Raw genomic sequence first — 23140 nt, forward strand, 5'->3', positions numbered from 1 at the left:
ACATGCTGTTTGTAAAACATTTAACAAAAATAAACAGCATATGTAAAACGTAGTAAAATCTGATAAATAAGTATACATGAACATACTCAAAAATAGTTGAGCTCTCATTGTTTAAATGTTTAAACTAACAAATAGTGTAGAAAACATAAGCACAGAATTACGTCATACACTAAAATAAGGAATTACAAACAGCCAAGTTCTGCCATAAAAGACCATCTTGATAGGAAAGAAACATAACCAACTCTGTCGCATTCAAAACAAATGAGATCGGTTCTAGGGAAATGATTTCCCTTTCTGCAACAGCACAAGAAATGCTTAAAGATTGAAAAGAATAAACTGGGTAATTACTATGCTAATGAAGCCAAATATTAATTATGAAATAAGAACTCAGAAGAGGAATACCTCATTCTTGGGAGGAGTACGCTGCAAGTAACACATGCAAACCTTTGGTAACCTTTAACAATATGATCACTACACTTACAGTGTCTCATACCCCCTCCAATGCACGAGAATATTCGTGATCTTGGGATATTAAAAAATAAAATGGTAGTACAAAGCAATCGTGAAGGAAATATGTTGAAAAAGGATTAATAAGAAGTTTACAATAAGTTACATACCAATTACCATAGTACTGATACTGTACAGTGCTAAATGTACTTAACATAACTGCACTACTTAGGTAAAATTGCATCCTATGCAAAATAAAACTTCCATAAATAGTAAATACTACAAATTTTTCAATCCCTTTGGTCAATAACAGAGGAAGTGTGAGAGAAGGGTTGCCTATTCAAGCCAGAACACAGGAAGAAAATTCAACACTGGCAATGGAGGATATCACAATTTATCACTTAATAATAATTGGCATGTGAAAGACTAGCCCTGTTCATCAAACCAAGTACAGTAACAGCTGTTCAATACACTACGTTTCCCAAATAATATCCTCTCAAAATAGTTACACAAGTGTAAATCAAAAAGATAATGTGGTCTTACTTTTAATCCAATACGCAAGGAATATTCCAGTAACATTTCTTTCATTTCATCTCCATTATTATTCGATGATCAATTTTACAACTGACTGTCAATCAAGCAAATAATAATATTGAAACTGCAAACCTTCATTAAATAATCAAAAAGTAGATGACAACCCCACCCCAAATAATTTTCAATCATACAGTACAACATTACACTACTGAAAATCTGAGATTGAATTTAATGTATTTTGACTGAATAGCCTGGGACTACTTGTAAAGAATTTATTACGAAGCTCTTCAATTTGTAATACCAGATGTTTCTTTTGTGTGCAATCTTTGAAAGCTTCTATGGCACTTCTCAAACCAGGATATATGTCATATTTAGGACTAGGGGTAGGGAGGCCATTCAGCACTGAGGTGTAGCTTAGAGAAAAAAAAGGCACACCAAAAAAAAGAGAGAGAGAGAGAGAGAGGAGAGAGAGAGAGAGAGAGAGAGAGAGAGAGAGAGCCAATTATTGAAAAATCAGTTACAAAATGAACTAATTTGTAAACCCAGAACTAGGTTTGTTAACCGAGTTATAAAATCAAATCAACTTGTAAACCCATTTGCAAAATTAATTCCACTTGTAAACCATTATAAAAATTAACTCCACTTGTAAACAGTTATAAAATGAAATCAACTTGTAAACCCAATTACAAAATGAATAGTAAGAAATCCCAAAAACATTCATTTAAATGAAGACAATATTTATAAGGAGATGATAATGAATCAAATGTTTATTTTCAACTTGAAATCCCTGAGCATTATCTCTCTTTTTCCATATCATTCAGGCAATATCCACTCATGAACTCCTACTGTACATACTATACTGTACATTGATTTATACAAATATACATATGGTAACAAGAGTATAATACATTTGTTATATACACCATACATTACAAAAATAATTCAGATAAAACCCTTGTACACTAAATATTACTGTAATCAATAATCCATCATGGCTTTTCTCTGGCTGGCCAACAGCGAAGCACGGCCAACAGATCTACGCCGCCTTCCCGAAGCTAAGCTTCCACTGCAACTTGGAGTTTTCTTCCTCACCTTTGAGATTTGCAACAGAGGATCCCCCTTTCTTACTGATTTTGTCTTTTGGATCAAAGTCACTTTTTACTAGAGATTCTTCTAAAAAGGTTTCAAACTTTCGTTTCTTTTCCCTCACAATAATTTCAGGTGTCTCCTCTGAACTCAAATCCTCAGTTTCATTATTACTAACACATTTTACATCAGTACTGCCACTATCCACTACTAGAGCTTCGTCACTAAGACCATTCCAAAGATCGGTCATTCCAGCGCTTCCTTCTTCCTCTAAAGTTTTATCAAACTTTCTCATTCTTGGAAGATTCTCCTTGTCGCTGTTTTCCTCTTCAGGTTTACCCAGAACTACTTAATTTGCTTAGTAAATTAGATGATTTTTTAGTACTAATTGGAATAGAAAACTCTTTTGGTTGACTTGTTACAGAAGCACTGTCACTTCTGGCGTCAGTTTCGTCTTCATCTGCAGGACCTTCTGAATTATCACCATTACGATCAAAATCATTCTCCGACATATCTTCCTCTAAAGCATCCTCCAAGTCAGAGAAGACCTGAGTTTTGTCAGGATAATCATCTTGTTTTGTCTCGCCAAATATCTTTTCAAGTCTGATTTTTGTCTTTATTCAGGCCTTTGGTTTTTGTAACTTCAGTAAAATTTTTCTTCCTATTCTTAACACTAGTATTCAAAGCATTACTGCCTACTTTTCCTTGAACTTTACGGCAAAGTTTCCCACGTTCTTGAGCTTCTGTCGAAATAGAATTTTCTAATTTAGAAAAATTTCTCTCATTTTCCATTTCCCGTATAGCTCTAGAGATGCTCTCCAGATCGTCACTATCATCATCATTGCTGTCTTCCTTTTCACTAATACTATCTTCTTCAACATTATTTAAATTCTCTGCATTTTCTTCAGTGTTATTTAACTTCCCTTTTGGTCTTTTTAAATGCTGGTTATACTTACTTTGTAGTGTAGATTTTCTCCCCTCTTTTTATAGACTGATCCTGTTTCCCCTTGTAAGTTGATATTTTCCTTTTGGACAAATCAGATGAATCTGCACAATTGACTTTCTTATTCTTAAGACTTCCTTTTTTCAAAATTATTCTTGATTTGTCTTGCGACTTCAGCAGCTTCTTATATTTTCCTTTAAAAACTTTCAAATTCTTGGAATTTTTCTTCCAAACTTGCTCCTTTCAACTTCTTCAAAATCTTTGTACTTGCTTTAAACATTGCCTTGACTTTTAAACTTGCCCTTCGCTAATTTCTTCTTCCTCTTAACTTTCTCGGAAGTCATAGACATTGAAAAAAGCACTCTGGGTTTCTTCTTTTTATCTTTAATACTTTGTTCCCATTCCTCTTTCATGAATTCTTCATCTTCCTCAAGGTCCTCAGTCTTAATTTTACATTTCTTGGCAGAATTCATAAAGAATAGCTTGTCAAACTCCTCCCAGGTCTTGGGCTGCCTCAACCTGATTCGTTTTGGAGTTTCTTGATTATCTATGGATGGTGCTTTGTCAAAACCCTCAACAGGTACTATGAAATCAAATGTGGTATCGCGAGGTTTATTTAAAACTCCTGGAGGACGACCTCTTTTCTTTTTTCTTTTTCACAATTATCACACTCTTAGGCTTTTGTCCTGGGCCAGCCTCTTTGGATTTCCCTTCTTTTTCCAACTCTTTTCGACGGGCAAGTCTTAATAGCCGATCTCTTTCCTTTTCTTTCCTCTCTTCTTCCAATCTCTTTTCTTCTCTCTCTTGCATTTCTTGAGCAGCCTCAAACCTTCGAAACTCTAGAACATCCTCCCAATCCCAGTCACTTTCCCTCCGATTCACTGTCTCCTTCTGAGGCTGTGTCAGTTTCTGAATCTTCTCTTATTGGACAAGGCTTTTCTTCAACCAATCCCTTTCTTAACATCTCTTTCCAGGTAGGACAACCCAAAGTATCAAAAAGTTCATTGTGAATGATTTGCAATAACCCTATAATATGAAATCTCTACCTTTTTAGAAGCATAGTTAATTAATTTCTTGTATCCAAGACAAAGATATTCATCAGCTGTAGCAAGAGTCAACAATTCCTTCCCATGCAAATTAGTTGTCAAACTAGGTTGAGGTTCATGTAAATCTACGTTCCTAAAGACTTCAATAATACTATCCTCCAAGCAAATAGCATCATCCAAGTCAAAGTCTTCACTGGATTTTAATTCTCTTTCTGCCTGTCTCTCTTGATTATCCCCAAGAGGCAAGAAGTGTATGTCAGCTTCATCAAATTCATCATCAAAGACATCTTCTTCCTCCCTAAGCACATCCAGTTCAGTGAGCATAACTACGGCATCGGTCAAACCAGTCTCCCCGCAGCTCTGGGCATCGTACAAAACGGCCTGGTGTGGCCACGAATGCCTCAGGTGAATCATCATCTCAGCCTCCTGGAAAACACAGGGATAACGGGGGAAATTCAGCCTTGTGTCATAATAGATAATATAATTCCCATGGCATTTTTTTTAGGCTCAGCAAATTAATTACATATGGAACCCATCCATTAGGGAAGGATATAAACAGGCAAGGGCAAAAGTCTAGATGATTCTTTTTTACCCTTTACTGATTTTTATCTCAAAATATTTCAAGACAATCTTCAAGAAACTGAGCTGCCATGAGTGCACAAGACACAGCTGTACCCCAATATCCCATGTGATTTCCGAGGTGCCATTCTTGTCACCCATCCACAGATGATGATGATGATGATCATATGCGAACACAATAAAAAAAAAATCCTTTATCTCTTCTTTCACAATTTCTGAAGTCTCTTTCCACCATTTTACAATTTACTAAAAGAAGCAACTTCTCTGTTAAAGTAAAATGGGTGTGTAGAGCTAATCGACTGACTGCAAGCGGACATGCGCTAAAATTAGGGAAACAGTTAATATCTTTTACTGTGAAACTTAAACTACGAGATACAGTATTCCAAGGTTATCACTTAAGAACCAATTGATATGGCAAGTGGCCTCCGTCAAGTAATAGTAACAACTTTATATCTAAATGGCACCTTTGGGTAATCACATAGGACAGAGGTATAATTACAGCATATGGAAAAAGTCACCAAAACAAATCACAAAGATATATGTATAAATATAGATAGCAAATACAGATATAAAAAGGGGAAAATGGTGGAAATTTGTATTTTGTGATAACCCAATTCTATGTATATTAATAAGCAGGACTAACATAACACATTCTATAACACTAATGCTACTTGTTGTAATGTACATGAACCTAAAGAAGAAGAAGAAGAAAAGAATAAACTGCTTATGCCATACTTACCCATGACCAGTGAAATGAAAACTAATTACAGTACTCTAATAACCCCCCCTCCTTCTTTAAAAAATTCTCCCCTTGTATCCGATTATCTACATTACATAAATAGTTAGAAATGTAGCCTGGTCAACTTATCTCATATTAGCTATTTCAAATAAACTACCTACTTAACTCTTCCAACTTACCCAAGAAAAATATTCAAACAAGTGATAAAATGACAAAATATAAAAATGTGAAAATCAAATCAGGCCAATATTGAAGATAATGAGTATAATTAAAGGAAATAATGTTATCCATAAACAAATACAATATATGAGAGAGAGAGAGAGAGAGAGAGAGAGAGAGAGAGAGAGCATCAAAATGAAAAAAAAAATAAGCATGTAAAACTCAGTAAAATATATATATATAAAAACTATGGAATAGAAGGAGATGATGTTATCCGCAAACAATTACAACATCCCAACGAGAGAGAGAGAGAGAGAGAGAGAGAGAGAGAGAGCATCAAAATGAAAAAAAAAATAAGCATGTAAAACTCAGTAAAATATATATATATAAAAACTATGGAATAGGAGATGATGTTATCCGCAAACAATTACAATTATAACATCCCAATAACCAATAAAGAGAGAGAGAGAGAGAGAGAGAGAGAGAGAGAGAGAGACAGAGAAAGAGAGAGATACTATATAAGCTTAATTTTTCAGAATATAAATAGACCCCCAATTTTCAAAACATCAACCCACTTTCAAGAAAAAAATACTTGAATCATATCTGACCTAACAATTCACCATAAATATTCTAAGGCCCATAACAAACTAAATATTCCCAATTATTGTCAGTAGTCTATAAAATAAAAAAACAGCATTCCTATAACTGTACTGCCAAACTATATCACGATTCAAGACTAAATGACTACCAGAAAAACTTATATGGATTTTAGATTGGGATACGGTTGTACCTTAAATTTAAATGACCCACTATCCTTTAACAATTCAATATTCTACTTGTTGATAACTCTATAATCATAGAATTCTAAAAAAGAAAAAAAAAAAAAAAAAAAAAACACCCACCCACACCATCCATCTATAATTTCATGGAGTTTGTGGCTGCCCTCGTATACATGAAGTTTTCTTTGCCAATGCCCCCTCCTTTCCTATCTACATAATACCTTACATCTTAAGAATGTATTTTACCCAAATATTTCACTTTAATCTCTGATATAAGAACAATTTCCAATCTCGAGCATCCATAAATATTTGCTCAAGAAAAATATTCCGGTGAAAGTCAAATGACAACAACAAAAAATTAATGTCAAGCTCCTAAAACCCTACAACAATAAGTACTATAATTAGTTTTTTCACCAGCACCCAATGCTATAATTAGTCTATATACCATAAATTTTCTGAAGCCTCCAACTATAATCTTTTAAAATTTTGATGAGCAAACTGCATACTATGAGGTAACTTTAAAAAACACACAAACTAAAAAGAACCGATTGGTAGCAAAACAACAATGGAAACAGGTGTCAGGAAGAATCAACCCAACAAAAACAAATTTAAAGAATGGTAAACTTACCCATGGACGGTCTGGAGATGGTTGACAGGTGCTATGCGCAGAGGGTCCAAGGCACTCCATGTGGTAGTAGTTACGGCAGTCTGAGCACCTCAAGAGGGAATCGGCCCCTGGTGCACCACAGACGTGACAGACAGCGCACCGACGACATATCCACAAGATTTCCTCCGTGTCTGACTCTGGACCCTCACCATCTTCCATGCAAAATGGATGGACTCCCTCACAGCACCAAATACAAAAAGTGAGCTGTAAAAAAAAATAAAATTAGAATGAGTACCAAATTTCTTCATAGGATCATTAGAATTTTGAATGTTTTCATCAATCAATTAAAAATATAACATTAATATCACCAATTCAGTTGACTGTCCAAGGATTGACCAAAAGTTTTCTTTTTAATAATAAAATTCTTTATGACATTTAACTTTTAGATAAAATGATGTTTCACCAAGTTTTATTTGCAGGACGAAATTCCTCTTTAATGTGTCTGTCTATCATATAACAATATCCTTCTTTTCAGTTTTTTTTTCCAAAGAATCTACCACTAATAATGCAGAGTGAATCTAAGCAAGCCTATACAATACAATATTATTGTTCCAAAGCAGAGATGAAGTGTTCTCTCTTTTCAAGTGAATTCTGTATAAAATATTCATATACTAAAGTAATTTAGAGCATTCAATCTATCAATCTACCTTTTAAATGGTAGATCTGTATGTAAAGAGGAAGCCATCTGATACAATCAAGTTCCAAATCGCAAAATTGAGACAATTACTTTATAAACAAGAGCAGTAAAAGGTAATTTTTTTTTACATATTTCATCTTGAAATAATTAACATGAATGATTCTCTCTCTCTCTCTCTCTCTCTCTCTCCTCTCTCTCCCTCCCTCTCTCCTCCCTCTCTCTCCCTCTCTCTCCCTCTATTTCATCTTGAAATAATTAACATGAATGATTCTCTCTCTCTCCTCTCTCCTCTCTCTCTCTCTCTCTCCTCCCTCTCCCTCTCCCTCTCCCTCTCCCTCTCCCTCTCCCTCTCCCTCTCCCTCTCCCTCTCCCCCCTCCCTCTCTCCCCTCCCTCTCTCTCTCTCTCTCTCTCTCTCTCTCTCTCTCGAGAGAGAGAGAGAGAGAGAGAGAGAGAGAGAGATGTGTTAATGACGGAGCCTACTCTCTGCTGAACCACGTCATCTGAAACATGATGCAACTGTTCAGCTCCCAACTAAAACTTCAAGACTTAGCTGGTCTTCTATCTCGGAACCGGATGGTCGTACAGAGCTCACCACATCACTGAAATGTGAGGGTTTTGGCAATGGGATCTGAGTTATTTGAGAAAGCAAGGCAATTGACTTCATATGCATTGTGTACCATCAGAACCATTACTGGCTGGCATACTAGAACTGCTCAGCAAAACTTGAGAGGTTAACCCAGTGTTCACAGCAGGGCAAGTTAGGTAGCCTAGAATCACTGCCTTTACCCAAAGATTCATTAATCTTCTTTGACTTTACCAAAAAGCACAGTACCTATAATAGCTTGAGCATTATTTTCATCATCATTCTACTCTTCTCTAGATTTTCTTTTCACATTTGGAAGTCTTTGAGTGGTCAGCTAGCAGTTGAAAATCTCTTAAGAGAATATGTTAGCAAATCACATTCCTCAGAACCATTATTCAAATCACAATCCTGGCTCCAACACATGACACAGAGAATAAGTATCATGATCACTCGGCAATAAGTTCCATGAACAATACTCGCTGGTATTCAAAGTAATTCCAGATGCCATCTCTTATTAATGAACAATACTCACTAGTATTCATAGTAATTCCAGAAGATGACATCCCCTATTAATCTGTATCAAATATTTAAAATCACAAAAAGCCACAATCTGCATTGTGGACTGACAACAGTTTGAAGCGTGCAAATGGTACAAAAGAACTGAAAATAATTACCAAAATCTTTTTATCAAAATACTTAATAATATCCCTTCAATTCTATAACTGTCTCAATGCACTAATTACTATCAAACCCTGCTACCTGGCATTGGTTCGTGTATCTTTCAAGTCCTTATTACAAACGTAATTCCACAGGATACTCTACTCTTTCCAGACATCCACAAATAAAAATTTAATGCCAAGTAAAATAGATTTCCTATTTCAACTTTATTGCTTTGAACATGATCGGTACCCATACCGTAGCTTAATATCAAAACTTTCACATAAAAAACTGTCTCAAGGTAAGAGCCATTATAAGAGGATCACATAGCATGGGCGAGCAGAACACCTGGCGAGTAACTGATGTACAATAAAACTTCATAGAGTAGTATTTACTACAAACTAATTTTTCCAATCTTTAAGCAATGAATTCATTGCATAAGGTCTCCATGTCCTCAAACAAAACACTTGTGAAATGCATCAGAACATTATAATCTTGCCAAATAAAAAAAAGAAATATCCTGTTAAGGAAGCTTTTGAAAATATTTTTAACTTGAGTGGTATTACTGACATTTCTATCACAGAAAAGTATTAAAAACTGAAAAAAAAAAATTTCAACCACCACAAGCTACTCACCCGTTCTTTCCCAGCAGAGCCGCAACGAAAGCAAAGAGTTTGAGGGTAAAGAGGCGAAGAAGTTGTCACAGAGAAGCCCGAAAGTAGCATTTCATCAACATCATACCCTTGCCAATAATCAATGTTCACCAACGCTCCTGGGACAAACTTTTTACCAGCTGCAATGTCACACCGATCCTGTGGAAAGTTCAATGTGAGCCACTTATGAAGACAATGAAAAAATGTCCATATTTACATCAATAATAATAATAATAATTCCATATATCAAGACAATCCATGCATAAAAACAAAATAAAATCAGGACCCTAACCTTCTGATCAGGCTGAACACGTGTCATCTGTCTTGGAACAAAGACAGAAGATTTGTCTTGAGTGGAAACCTTGATAACAATGTCAACCTTTTCCTCAACAACATCAGGCTTTGACAAGGATTTCTCCTCTGGTTCTACTGGGCTTCTAGGTCTTTCTTTGGTTTCTATGGGTTCACTTGTTATACTGAGAGGCAATGCTCTCTTGAACTTTCTGTCCTGAACCATTGCTGATTGTGCTGATTTAGCAGATAATCTTGGATTCAAACACTTCCTCTTGCTATAAAAAAAATGAATGTAAGATTTATAACTCGATTAGACAAAATGTCGAAGAAACATGTGAAATGGGTTCAAATTTTGATAAACTAGAAATCAAAGCTGAAAATAGCACCAAAAGACAAAATGGCCCATGATAATTAAAAATATATGTCAAAACTATGAAATGAAAAAGGATATGAGGAAAATAATGGGCATAGCACAAAAAAAGGTACTTACAACAGGAACAAGGAAGCTATACAATTTACAAAGTAACAAAATTACAAAGAGGAGAGCTTTCATATGCTTCGGACCCTTGATGGAAAGAAAATAAGTTTTTCTAGCCAAAATAGTAAATTGTGTATAAATAGTAAAAAATTGACATCTGATTTTTAAAAAACATTACAATAATTCAAAAGTAAATAAAGTAAATACATACATGCAAGGCTTCTTTTTTGTTCCAGGTCCACCAAACTTTTTCATGTCTAAGCAATTGACACACTTCCGACAGTTGGGCGTGTTACACCCCGTGCACTTGTTGCACCACATAGTCTTCTGCAAAATTTTCCCACTAGCTGCTTTCTGCAAGACTGTGACAACTTCTCTCTTCCTCTTCTTCTTAGTCTCAATGATTGGTGATGAAGAATCCAGGTCTTGCTTCCCATCTTTCTCAGGTGAAGGAAACACAGCTCGCTGGATACCTTTCAGAACCTGCAAAGACGAGATACTTCAATATTGCTTTACAGACTGTCTATTAACCATAAAAGAAACCTACATTTGCATAACACATAAAAAACCAAAGATTCATTATACCAACATAACCACCACTCAAATATGGTCAATAAAAGTTTCTATAAGTATATGCCACCAATAGAATTATCTTACCTGAGCTTGACTACGGCAAACATGCTTTACTCGAGGTCCTCCGGGTTCTGGTAAAACAACAGGAGGCTCTTCCATCTCATTTTTGATGATGGGAATCTTTCCGCTTTTCCCCGTCACTACAATTATTTTCTTGCCTGACCTAGCAAAGTGTGGCACTCTTCCACCTCCATCTACCAAAGAAGAAGATACGTCGAGCGTTCTTCCAAGCCTTGAGTAATCCGAAATTACTCTTCTTCTCCTCCTGCTTCCATCCTCCATTGAGGCACTAGAATCTTCTGATGTTTTAAGCACACTCTCGCTATCAGAAATGTCACTCATGTCTGATGAATGGCCAGATCCTAATGTTGCAACTGACAAAGTTGTGGCATCACCAACTGAATTTAAACTAAGAGGACTTTTACTTCTTTTCAAATTTGGCGGGAAATAATAATCAAGATCTACTTTGGTTACGCCAGCTTTCTTAAAGTAAGCCAACAACTCTATTCGGGATCTTATGGTCTGGCCATCTGGACTGTGTAATAAGGCCACTTTTCCTTCCCCCTTTTCATTCCACTTTATTTTGCGGCTCCAGCCATTTCCAAATGGAACACTTTCATATTTGGAGGTTTTTTTCTTCAACTTTGGCCTTATTTTAGCTCTGCTAATAATTGACTTGATGGTAGAGGACGTACGCGTTTTGGTTAGGGAGCTTATCAATGACTCGGCAGTTGAATCATGTGATTCATCTTCTGTTCCATAATCCTGTTCCTGTTCTTCACAAGATGAAGGCTTCTTTCTTATCAATGGCGGTGTTGGAGACTCTGCAGTGCTGGCTTGAGATACCACACCACTGGTTTCTTCCTCTTGTTCAAGAACCCCTGAAGCAGTTCCTTCTCTGGTTCTATTCTTGGTTGGTTCTTCAAATGGAGTTAGGGAGTTTTTACTGATTTTTAGTATGACTTTCTCAGTATTTGCTTTTGTATCAGAAACAAGATTTGGAACAGCAAAATTATCACCTTCCTCCACTGTATTTTTTCTTTTCCTGTTCAAAAGTTTCATGGATGGTCTTCTTTCTTCAAATTTCTTGCTGGTGTAGGACTCAAAAACCTCATCCCCAGGAGTACCACAGATTATGGTATTCCATGCACTACACAATCCCCTTTTCTCAGGTGACTCTATTTCAGATACAGAACTTGTTGTTTTACATCTCTCATCCCCAAAAGACTTGGTAAAGAATGTTCCCTCTGCAACCCCTTGTTCCGACTCACTTTCAGTTGTGTCTGTGGGGCTGTTGTCTCTCTGTTTGGAGGTCAATGATAAAGATCTTGTTCGTGATCCCTTTGTTTTCTTGTGTTTCCTTTCAGTCTTATGATTTTCTGAGTCATTTGTACGAAGGTCACTCAAAACTTCTTCGCTGAAATCAGCTTTCTCTGATTGTCTACTTGAAGATCTGAGAGGGCCTTCATCTTCATCTGTTGCAGGTTTTGAAGATTTGTCAGAGTATTTTTTCAAGACTTTTTCCCCTGGAGAAGCATTTATGCCACCCACCTTATGGGAATCCACTTTTGAGTCAATAATTTTAAGAGATTCTGGTCCATCTTCTCCTGACTTCAGCTTGTTAGACTTAATTTTAACTTTGGATGTTTTTAAGTTCACTTTTGGAGCCTCAATTGTAGGAGTTTCAAATTCAACTTCCGAAGCTTCCGGAGACTTGTCATCAGAGCTTATATCTGATCCTATCTCAGAACTAGACACAGGTTCTGTACTAGAAGACCCTGTGTTATCACTTGAGCTTGGAGTGGAAGAATCTGAATTACCATTAACAACTGGAAAGTATTTATGAATGTCATCAATCTTTCCAATAGCCTGAAAATGGGCACTCAATTCTCGCTTAGATCTGAAAGTTCTTCCGTCTGGGCTGAAGACATAGGTGTCAAATCTATCACCAGCAGAACGCCACTTGATCCTCCTGGTCCAACCACCAGGTAATGTTGTCATAACGACTCTGCCCCGTTTATTGCTCTTAGTCGAAGGCGTGGGACGAGATTTTACCTCAACAGTTTTCTCAACCACTGAACTGCTGTTGCCAAACAAAACACGGGCATCTGCACATATTCCTTGATTTTTAAGATATTCCTCCAGTTTCTGCATACTTTTAAACTTCTCTCCACTGGGACTTATGACTACTACTTCAGACCCAGTTTTACGCCGCCATCCACCAGGCAAATCCATGACGTTGCCAAAGGCTCCACCAACACCCCCTCCCCCTCCAGCTCCCCCAGGATCTAGAGGCAATCTCTTGGTATGACTGTTAAGCTCTGCATCCTTTTCGGTAGCTGCTGCCGCTGTACCAAGATTCATACACCGAGCTAGGCTTGTAGGTATTTTTTCTTTCAGGGGAGGGGGCAAGCGTTTACGAAGGCGGTCGTGCAGTATGTTGGCCATGAAACAGGTTTGAAGGATTCTACCTAACCAACAAGCAAGGCAACGCTCTTCCTCCTCCACACCTTGGATTTGGCAAGAGCCCTTCGAGTCCAAGCATTCAAAGATTTCTTTGGGGCCATCGCTGGCATTACTGACAAAGGAGCAACATATCTCACATATAGTAACACCAAACTTGCGAGTGTTTTCTCCTTCGTCTCTATCACAGATAATACACTTGCCCTCTACTTTTCCTGAAAAGATATAAAAAGCCATCTTAAAAGTATATAAAGAATTCTACAAAATAAAATCATGGGAAAAAAGTAACAACTCTAAGTTCCTACTTGAAATCTTTGTAGAACTCTTAATGTAACCTTATCTAGTGAAAACTGGATTTCAAATAATTCTTCAGCTTTATATTATAATGCATAACATACATGTGCCAATTGCATTAGTAATATATTTGCTAAATTGCAACACTAGAAAGGGCTTCAACAATGTTTGGAGGAAGAACGTATCCTATTGAAATGGAGTTTGACGAGGCCAAATAAAACAAATCACACGGGCCTAATTACCCCTCTTGGTACAAAAGATTGGAAAAATATTGCCTAACTTTAAAAAATCAGAATATGGAGATTTTTTTCTGTAGCCTGGGCACTCTACAAAACTAACTTCAGACCTTCACTCATATATTAAATTTGTAATTACATTATTTTTTTTAATACACTAGGCTTTCAAAAAGTTTACCCAAGAAATTAATTAATCCTAATGCTATGACAAACTAAAAATGAAGAACTTGACAACTTCCTTCACAGATTTGTCTTCCATATTTGATATACTGTATTGTACAAAAAGATCACGACAATCTCAAATAAGTTTATTTGTAAAAATTTTCATGGCATTCTGGGATTGGATAACATGGTTTAATCATAAAAAACCAAGGAATAAAACAAGTGTAGACAATTAAAAAATAAGATAATGTTGCTTCTATAATGTATTGATGAATAACACATGGCAACCGATGGTTTAATGTTTTGTTGGTCAGATTATCCATTCCATAATTTTTTCCATTTATAAAACAAGGTGAATTTCAGAAATGATTTGACAGGTTTTTTGAGCTCGGCCATGTCGTCCTGATGAAAGGTTCCTTTAGGTAGCCTTTCTAAGGGATATTTGCTACAGTGATATTCCCAGAGAAATAAACCGAAGGTTTCCAGAATTCTAACTACTGGTGCGATTCATCCATAATATATCTTCAAGGATGTCGCATAAAATCAGGGGACGTATTTTTAGATACAACACATAGCAATCTTACCCGGAAGATTTAATTCTTTGAGGGGGAAGAGTGGCGAAAGAAGGGGGTGTCGATCTAGGTACCTGGTGGACCTCCTTACCGCACTATTACCGGCCGCCATTACTCTACTTGTAGCCAATATGACTAAGTGTTTTCCCAATGTTATCGCAAGTTATTAATCATGCAATCTACGGCATCTTTATTCTTTGGATTGTTGAGTATTAATTCTTTCCTATGTATATATTTTGGCTCCCATCTCACGGTTAAATTCCAATAATTTGAATGTGTTAGGTTGCGCATTGCCACGACCGGAGGCGGCCATTTTTACGACTGCTGTTGCCATTATTATTGCATTTTATTTAGCTAGTAGGGCGACTTTCCCGGTATTTAACTATAATATTAGCTAGTTAGGCAAATTATACAAGTAAAGATTGTGCATACAAATATATTATTATTCCTCTTCCTAATATGTAACTTTACTTTTATATATGGTGGGGGTCCCGGCGGTAACAACCATGGCCGTTCTTCCTACCGAAGTTAGGCTAGCCTAACTCGTATATGTATACGTTAGTAAAGTAATTCCCCATGTTTAACCTCGCCCTATCGTTCCTTATTAATTCAGATGGGGGACATATATCCCCTAGAATTTATGGATAAGGTTTGATTTACATGCTCTTTTAGAGAAAAGAGGCTAAACCCTTCCTCCCTCCCTGAACTGCCGCCGTTACGCTCTCCCCATCGCCGCCAAGTACTCCGGCTTTTGTGTTAGACGGCAATTCAGGGTGCCCTGTTTTGCAGCCGACGATGTCGCCGGCAGGGGAATCTTTGTTCCTTTGTCGCCCACGACGTCACTGGCAAAGGAAGCCATGCTTCCTTAGTTCACGGTCGAAGGTAGGCGGCATACCTGCCGCCACCTTTCTTCCCTGTGAACCATAAGACCCTTCCCCCTCACCCCTCTGTCCTTCAGTGTCGGTCTAGCCATCAAAACATTCACCGGTACTCAGACAGTCATCCCGGCTTGCCGAGTTGGCTGCATTGCCGGCCGGGAACCTTACCAGCGGCGGTTAGGCAGCCGCCTCAGTCACCTTCCCCCTTATGTCCTTCCTTCACCGGAAGTGAATGTCCCGGGGGTAAAGATTGAGCCGGCCCTGACGGCTGCCGGTGGGAAACCCAACATACTTTTGAGAAGTCTTCAGGCCTCCCTTTGTCTGCCATCCACAAATTTTGCCACTGGCTGTACAACTGGCGACAGGCCTTTTGTGGATGGATGGAAGCTAGAATCAGATGGATTCTTATCCCTTCCATTAAAATTCTCATTCTGGCAAGGAGACAGTAGGCGGCCTGACATTCCTCCTACACTTCCAGCTGTTGTGCTAAACCATAACTATAGGAAACTCTTCCCTTCTCCCTTAATGTTTTCTCTCTCTCTATCAGTTAGTGCCGCCAGGTACTAACCTAACCCCGGTAGTGTGCCCGCTGGACTACAGTATTATAGAATAAACAGTAGTACATTTAATTTTTAACATATTCTACGGTTCCTATCACACTATTGCTGGGACCACGATATCATGTTGAGGTTGAGTAATCCCTCAACACCCGGATGAATCCTTTGATCATCGGGACCCTACCTAATAAATCACCGATCAATATTAATATATTACAGGTGGATAATTATACTAACACTTACTAACCCTAACACTAAGTATTAGGGTTTCCTCCACCCTGTATTCTTCCTAACAAGGAACCTACAATATTATTATTGACGGAGGTCTTAGTAATTGATTGGGTGGGAAGCGTAGATGTGTTTTCTATTTCCTTTCCAGCTTACTATCCTAAGCTACCATAAACAACAGTAATTACTATTGTTCATAAAATTGTATGCTTTTATATCAATGATATAAACAAACTATATACTCCTTGAGCCCCTTTTCCTTTACAGGGGGAGCCAATGTAGAAATGTGCAGCCTTAGCCTGCAACCACAAAGACAAAGACTCTTGTGGGTACACGAAGTGCAGGACTCATGCCCCCTGCAGCACCGTGTCGGGAGTTCTCAAGTATTGGGGCCTGAAGGTTTTCCCACCTGTTCGACCCTGCTGGCCAACGGCTTCGGAGAAGCTCCCTCAGTCAACATGGAGACTTGAGATACAGCGAGGGAGACCCTTCGCCAATGGGTAAGTAGATTCCAAAAGAATTCTCAAGGGACTGTACTTACTCGACGACTCCCTGAGGTACCTACGGTTCCCCAAAGCTCTACCTAACGCAGTGGTGCCCCAGGAACAGGTCCAGTCTCCCCTCATACAAATGAAGATAGACGTGGACATAGACAAGGCACTAGAAAGCATGGATATCCTTCAAGAAAGGACGTCAGAAGTGTTCATTGACACTGAGAAGCCCCTACCATAAGTAGGCCCTGAAGAAGACGTGGAACATCCACAAGCGGAGGAAGAAGGATCTGTTTCAACGGCAACTGAAGACCCTCAGTTTGCCGGGACGGCATACCAACCAATGCCATCAACCTCTTCAATCCCAACTCCACAGCCACCAGCCTAGGCCGTCATGAACGAAGAGATCTTCACTTCGATTCAACGGATAATGGAGTTGTTCAAAAAAGGCACAAGAGATGATGAGAGAATCACTCAGACTGCAACAGATACTATTGCAAGAAAGGATGGATCGCCCAGGACTTACCAAGAGCTATACTAAGAAGCTCCTTAAGGTGCTGAATTTCTCCTACCGCTCCAAAACCAACCCCTGGAGGTATACGGAGCATATGCCCATGATCAAGGGGAAACTATTCGTCTCAGAAGTTGGGGGCCAAACTGTTTGAAGATCTTGAATTCTGGCCTAACTTTTCAGTTTACCCAGAATGCTTCATGAGACTGCGGGATGAACATAAACCCGTGATGAAACGGTACCCAAAGAGGTCATTGTCCTCGAACATGACAAGGCGCAACCCATCATCCTGAAAACCTTGAAAGGAGTCGGATACTCCAACTCCAAAGTCTCAGCATTGAGCAAGAGAGTTCCCACGTTTCTTGCTCCTTCCTCCATATCTTTCCCCTGTTCGGAGAAAGCACTAGACTTCGCCGTCAAGGCAGTCGACAAGTGCAATCCTTGTCCAACCCTAGAGGAATGCAAACCCTTCTCTTTAGCACTACCTGCCTGCGAGGAGAAGTGGAAGGATGTCCGTCTAACCTTCTTCGTCTCTAAGTTGGATCCAGAGATAGCAGGCCAGCAGTTCAATGAGAACCTTCCGAAGTTGCCAGACCATCTTCTGAGGAGGGAACAGGAGACAAAAGAGAGACTAGTGGCCTCCTTTTCTCATCAGAACTGCCTGGAAATGAGTGCAGGTCTACAGAACACCCCATTAAGGATCATTTTCCTGGCTAAGTCCCACATGAGTACCCTTGTTAAAGACTTATCTTTCCTCAGAGCGAGGAGAGCCTGCAGAGAGTCCGTTTTGACCTCAGCAACTATAAGACACGAACCAAGGAAACTGATTACCTCGAACATCTAGGGTAAAGACCCTTTTCCCACAGAAACTGGTCCAAGAGAGCATAGCCAGAGCAACCACGGAGAACGGGAACCTTCTCCAAAAGTGGAGCATGACCTCTAAGAGGAAATCTTCCTCGGACAGAGGTCCACAGCCTAAAAATTAAAAAGGCAAGGAGACCATGCAAATCTGCACAACTTTCTGCCGTGACAACAACCATGAAGCCTCAGACCACTTTCCAGATGGTACCTCAACAACTGGTGGCGCAGTCGCCAATCTTTAACCCCAAGCCATTAAGGAAATGGCCCTAAGAGAAGTTCACCCGGAGATAACTCCTCCCCGGGCAGAGTAGGACGTGGTCACGAAAACAAATCCACAGGACCCCACACCCAAGAGGGGTTCCAGGTAGGAGGCAGACCGTATCACTGTCGGGATCGTGGGACCTTCGATCCCTGGGCCCACAGCCTATTAACGAATAGACTCAGGTGGAAATGGAACAGAATTCCACCGTTTTCCAAAATTCTTCTAACACTCCACCCTCTCAAAAGAAGAATATACCTCAGAACTCTTGAATAAGAAGGTAAGAAGGAAAGCGAAGTCCATCAAATTCAAGGGAAGGTTGTTTTGTGTTCCCAAGAAAGACTCAGACAAACTCAGAGTCATTCTAGACTTGTCAACTTGGCAACACATAAGGACCCTTCTACCAAAAGGAGCAAACACACCCTCAATAGACCCTACAGATGCTCACTGGCATCTTCCCCCGGGTACCTAGATCGGCACCCCCTTCTTTCGCCACTCTTCCCCCTCAAAGAGTTAAATCTATTCGGGGTAAGATTGCTATGCGTTGTATCTAAAAATACGTCCCCTGATTTTCTGCGACATCCTTAAAGTTATAATATGGATGAATCGCGCCAGGAGTTAGAATTCTGGAAACCTTCGGTTTATTTCTCTGGGAGTATCACTGTAGCAAATATCCCTTAGAAAGGCTACCTAAAGGAACCTTCCATTAGGACGACATGGCTATCTCATCCAAAAATAGATTTTTCGCTTTGCTCTAAATCCTTTTACTTAACAGTGAGTGAATGGTAGGAGCAACAATCTTATATTAAAATGAATTTCACAACTAACTAGCAAAGCAGGTTTAGATTTTTCAAGGCATATACAAACAAAATGGTAACTTATTAAGATTGAACTAAACGGTAAAATTAATTATCTACTATATTTCAATTGAATCACTGCCACTAAGGATTGCACTTCCATAAGACACCTCTCATCATTTAAGTATGCTTTGACAAAATATATTTAAAAATAAAAAAAATACTATTTAGTAAATAACATTTTATAGGGTGAAACATATCAAGTAAAGATCCTTTCAAAAATGTTAAATGGTCTTTAAAAACACATTTCTCAATTTTCAGATACAAATGTAAAAACCTACCTTCATCAGACTGGGGTATAAGTCTCTGGAGGGAATCAGGATTACGTATCTTTAGAAGAGTACTTTTGTTCAAATTAAGACGGGCTTTTCTCAATATATTGCGTGAGATGGCAGACAGAGCAGGCGAGGTAGTAGAGGCAGGAGCTGGCATCATTTCATCCCCTTCACATTTTCCACCCTGTTAAAATACAATATGTGCAATATGGGGTTCGGGAGATAAACAACTAATTTCCTTATAATAAACTTCTGCACCTGAATATACACTTGCAAACTCTTAAGGGGCACAACTCAGTCCCAATAAAACAAAGTTACTTCAAACACCTACTTTTTTTGTTTTTTTTTATCGATTTCCTTCATTTAAATACCATTTGAAAGAGAATTTTATGCTCTAGAAGTTGCACGTTAAAAATATACTTAGCACTTTAATAAGTATTTTTTCATTAAAAAAAATTTCAGAGAATTTTATGCTCCATAAGTTGTGCACTGAAAATATTTAGTATTTTGATAAGTATTCTATCAATGTATAAAAGTCACTTTGCAAAGGTATTTTATAAGGTAGTTTTCAGTTCTGATAAAATTGAATTGAAGATGACTGGCAATAACACTCAGGGACTGACTGATGGTTCCCAGTGCATCTTCTAGTGCCACTCAGGTGATCCTAAACAGATCCTCCTATGTGGGACAAGCTTTTCTAAGGATGAAAGGCAACCTAAAATGACACCAAAGCGACTGTTCCCGATCTGACAATATCCAAGATGTTACATCCCTGAACTCTTTCAACAACTACATCAAAATAACATCCCTAGGTAATTCATGTTACTGTATTTGGGTAAGAGATCAGACTTCCAGTTCACCATGATAACTAGATAGTGACAAAATAATCAAGTCTATCGTGATCCAGTAGTAAACGCACATTCCAAGACATCAGTAGCAGTAAGTTCAGAATATCAGAAGATGCATATCCCAAGTGAATGGGCCCATACCGACACCAGAAGGAGAGATCAATCACGCATGCTCTTGCACCCCAGATTTGAACACAGCACAGCAATATACAGATGTAGTGTGCGCCCCATCTGTTACTTACAGAGAAATACTAGACATAGATTCTGTATATGATACATCGGAGCCAGTAAAAATTTTAAGACTTGGAAATGAGATTTGCTATTGGTAACTGTAGAATCAGTACCAATAAGAGAATCACTGTAGGACCTACTATCTTGAAAAAGCCTTGCTGATGACTGAGAGCAAATGTATTGCAGATAATAAACTGCAACAGAGTAAAGTTTGATCAATCAGCAAAGCAATCATGCTTAATCCTTTTACCCCCAAAGGACGTACTGGTACGTTTCACAAAAGCCATCCCTTTACCCCCATGGACGTACCGGTACGTCCTTGCAAAAAAATGCTATAATTTTTTTTTTCATAATTTTGATAATTTTTTGAGAAAATTCAGGCATTTTCCAAGAGAATGAGACCAACCTGACCTTTCTATGACAAAAATTAAGGCTGTTAGAGCAATTTAAAAAAAAATATACTGCAAAATGTGCTGGGAAAAAAATAACCCCCTGGGGGTTAAGGGTTGGAAATTTCTAAATACCCTGGGGGTAAAAGGGTTAACCGATCAGTGATAGGAGACTGGTGGGGCTGCAGAACCCTTAATGAAGTGACAACTTTCATACTCTTCTAAATAAAGTGAATACCAGAAAGATGACCTGCCTTCATGCATAAGTCAATCACCTTGAATACTACTGAAGCAGTACTGACAAGGGGCTTATTGCTGGTCCTTCTCTCATTGGAAGGGGTAGCAGGGGAGAACACAGTAGCAATGGAGACTTGATCAATTAGTCTCATCTAGGGCAGAGGAAGGTGAACAAGTAGGCTTCCATACCCAATGTCTCTGCACTCTTCCACAGCAGCAACATGAAAACCAAGTAGAGAACACAAACATAACGGACACCTTCGAGATAATAGGTTCTGTCCACCAAAATACCTTCATGAAATTCTGGTGGAGGGATGATGTTGCACAGGCCAGACAAAAGGATTCTCAGCAGTTCCACAACCTTCTTGGAGTGCAAGGAATGAAACAAAGTTTTGACAGAAAAAGGCAAAAGTAGCATAGGAATAAGATGAAGAGATAGAAAACGTAAGATTCAGAAACCACCTCATGGGAATCGTATCTGATGTGAAAAGCACCTGCTTAACCAAGGGAGAAGGTGCCACTTGTATATCAGGATAAAGGCACCACAGAAGACAACAGACCTTAATTTCTCTCCTTTTGTTTGGACATGAATTTCCAGTGCTCAGTTGACCAAGAACACAATGTTAACATGACAATGTTCTGCTTACCAAGAACGACACACTGTAAACATGCAATAAGGCCCCACTACATGGAAAAAACCACTAAGAGCAAGATTCAACTTTGATATTAGATTAATTAAAAACACATTGACCCATTTCAGACCATACTCTCTGACCAAGCTTACCAAAAGAAGAATCAGGCACTACAAAGGTAACCGAAAATAAAACACTTCCAGAAGGTTCAAGTTAGTGGCGAACAATAATAATAAATGTCTGAACTTAGTGTAGCCAAGAAATCAACTATCTGCAAGTACCTGGCCAGTGTGGGTACTATATTCCCCATCCATTGACTGGACTACCACTCCCAACAATCGTTTAAAAGTTTTTTCAGGTACTCCATGTTCTCTTGGACAATTAAACGCATCAAAACTAAAATGTTTGCATTGGCCTTAAAAATTTATGCATGCACTACATGGTCTAACCCCAAAGGAATTTAGAAGCTGCTTCTTCCACTAAGAGAAGAGGAAGCCAAAAGAATATAATGTTCCTCACCATACCCATATTTCCTCTCTAGAAATGTCCCACGGCCAAATTGAGATACAGAGATACAGTATGAATATTGCTAAGCTCTGGCATTCCTTCAACTGTGGAGGTGAGAAAGCCACTGACCATCCTTCAGTGGGAATTACCATAACCAAGCGTGCAGGTGTTGAGCAAAACAGTGGTACTTCTTGACTGTAGTTAATTCAAAAGGGGATGCTAACATAAAGGTCTCCAGGGATACCCATATCGAACGCAGGGATGTTCTCCAATGTTCTTAAGGTCATACAGAGGAAGCAGGATCGGTTACAAGAGGGGACATTGGTTGGCGAGGGTTCCCACCTAGGGAGAACTTTGCAAGTGCACTAATGAGTTTCACATGCAGGGTGTGCATGCTGATCTCATTACATGTACAGTAGTTCCCTTGGACCATAAAGCAGAAGGGTAGGTTTAAAATACCAGTATAATGCAGGAGCCTGCTTCTACACAACCCTCTTCCACTAGGAAAGAAGAGGAAAAACACTCAAGAGAAAGATGAAGCACGAATACTTACCTTTCCACTAAAAAAGGGCATGCATTACTAATCTGGGGTTGATCTGCATGGAACTTTTATCTTCCCAACATAATTACTGTACAACAAATACAACTATGCTAATGATTTATTTTTTTCATTTGAGAAGTATTCCTTCCAGTCGCCAATAAAAAAAAATCCTGTACAATATTAATTAAATATGCGA

General features: G+C 38.6%; 1 protein-coding gene across 1 annotated transcript in view; it reads right to left on the reverse strand.

Annotated features, from left to right (window-relative positions):
- Nucleotides 1-23140, reverse strand: part of LOC137627812 (histone-lysine N-methyltransferase 2A-like) — a 66518-nt gene that overhangs the window by 37745 nt on the left and 5633 nt on the right. Inside the window, exons 3-8 of the mRNA XM_068359178.1 lie at nucleotides 19566-19743; nucleotides 10940-13593; nucleotides 10494-10765; nucleotides 9803-10079; nucleotides 9493-9669; nucleotides 6941-7183 (exon numbers count right to left, since the gene is read on the reverse strand). Of these exons, the coding sequence (XP_068215279.1) occupies nucleotides 6941-7183; nucleotides 9493-9669; nucleotides 9803-10079; nucleotides 10494-10765; nucleotides 10940-13593; nucleotides 19566-19743 (3801 nt within the window). The remainder of the gene's footprint in view (nucleotides 1-6940; nucleotides 7184-9492; nucleotides 9670-9802; nucleotides 10080-10493; nucleotides 10766-10939; nucleotides 13594-19565; nucleotides 19744-23140) is intronic.

The sequence above is a fragment of the Palaemon carinicauda genome, chromosome 35 (assembly GCF_036898095.1).
Source record: "Palaemon carinicauda isolate YSFRI2023 chromosome 35, ASM3689809v2, whole genome shotgun sequence".
In the NCBI taxonomy this organism is placed as follows: Eukaryota; Metazoa; Arthropoda; class Malacostraca; order Decapoda; family Palaemonidae; genus Palaemon; species Palaemon carinicauda.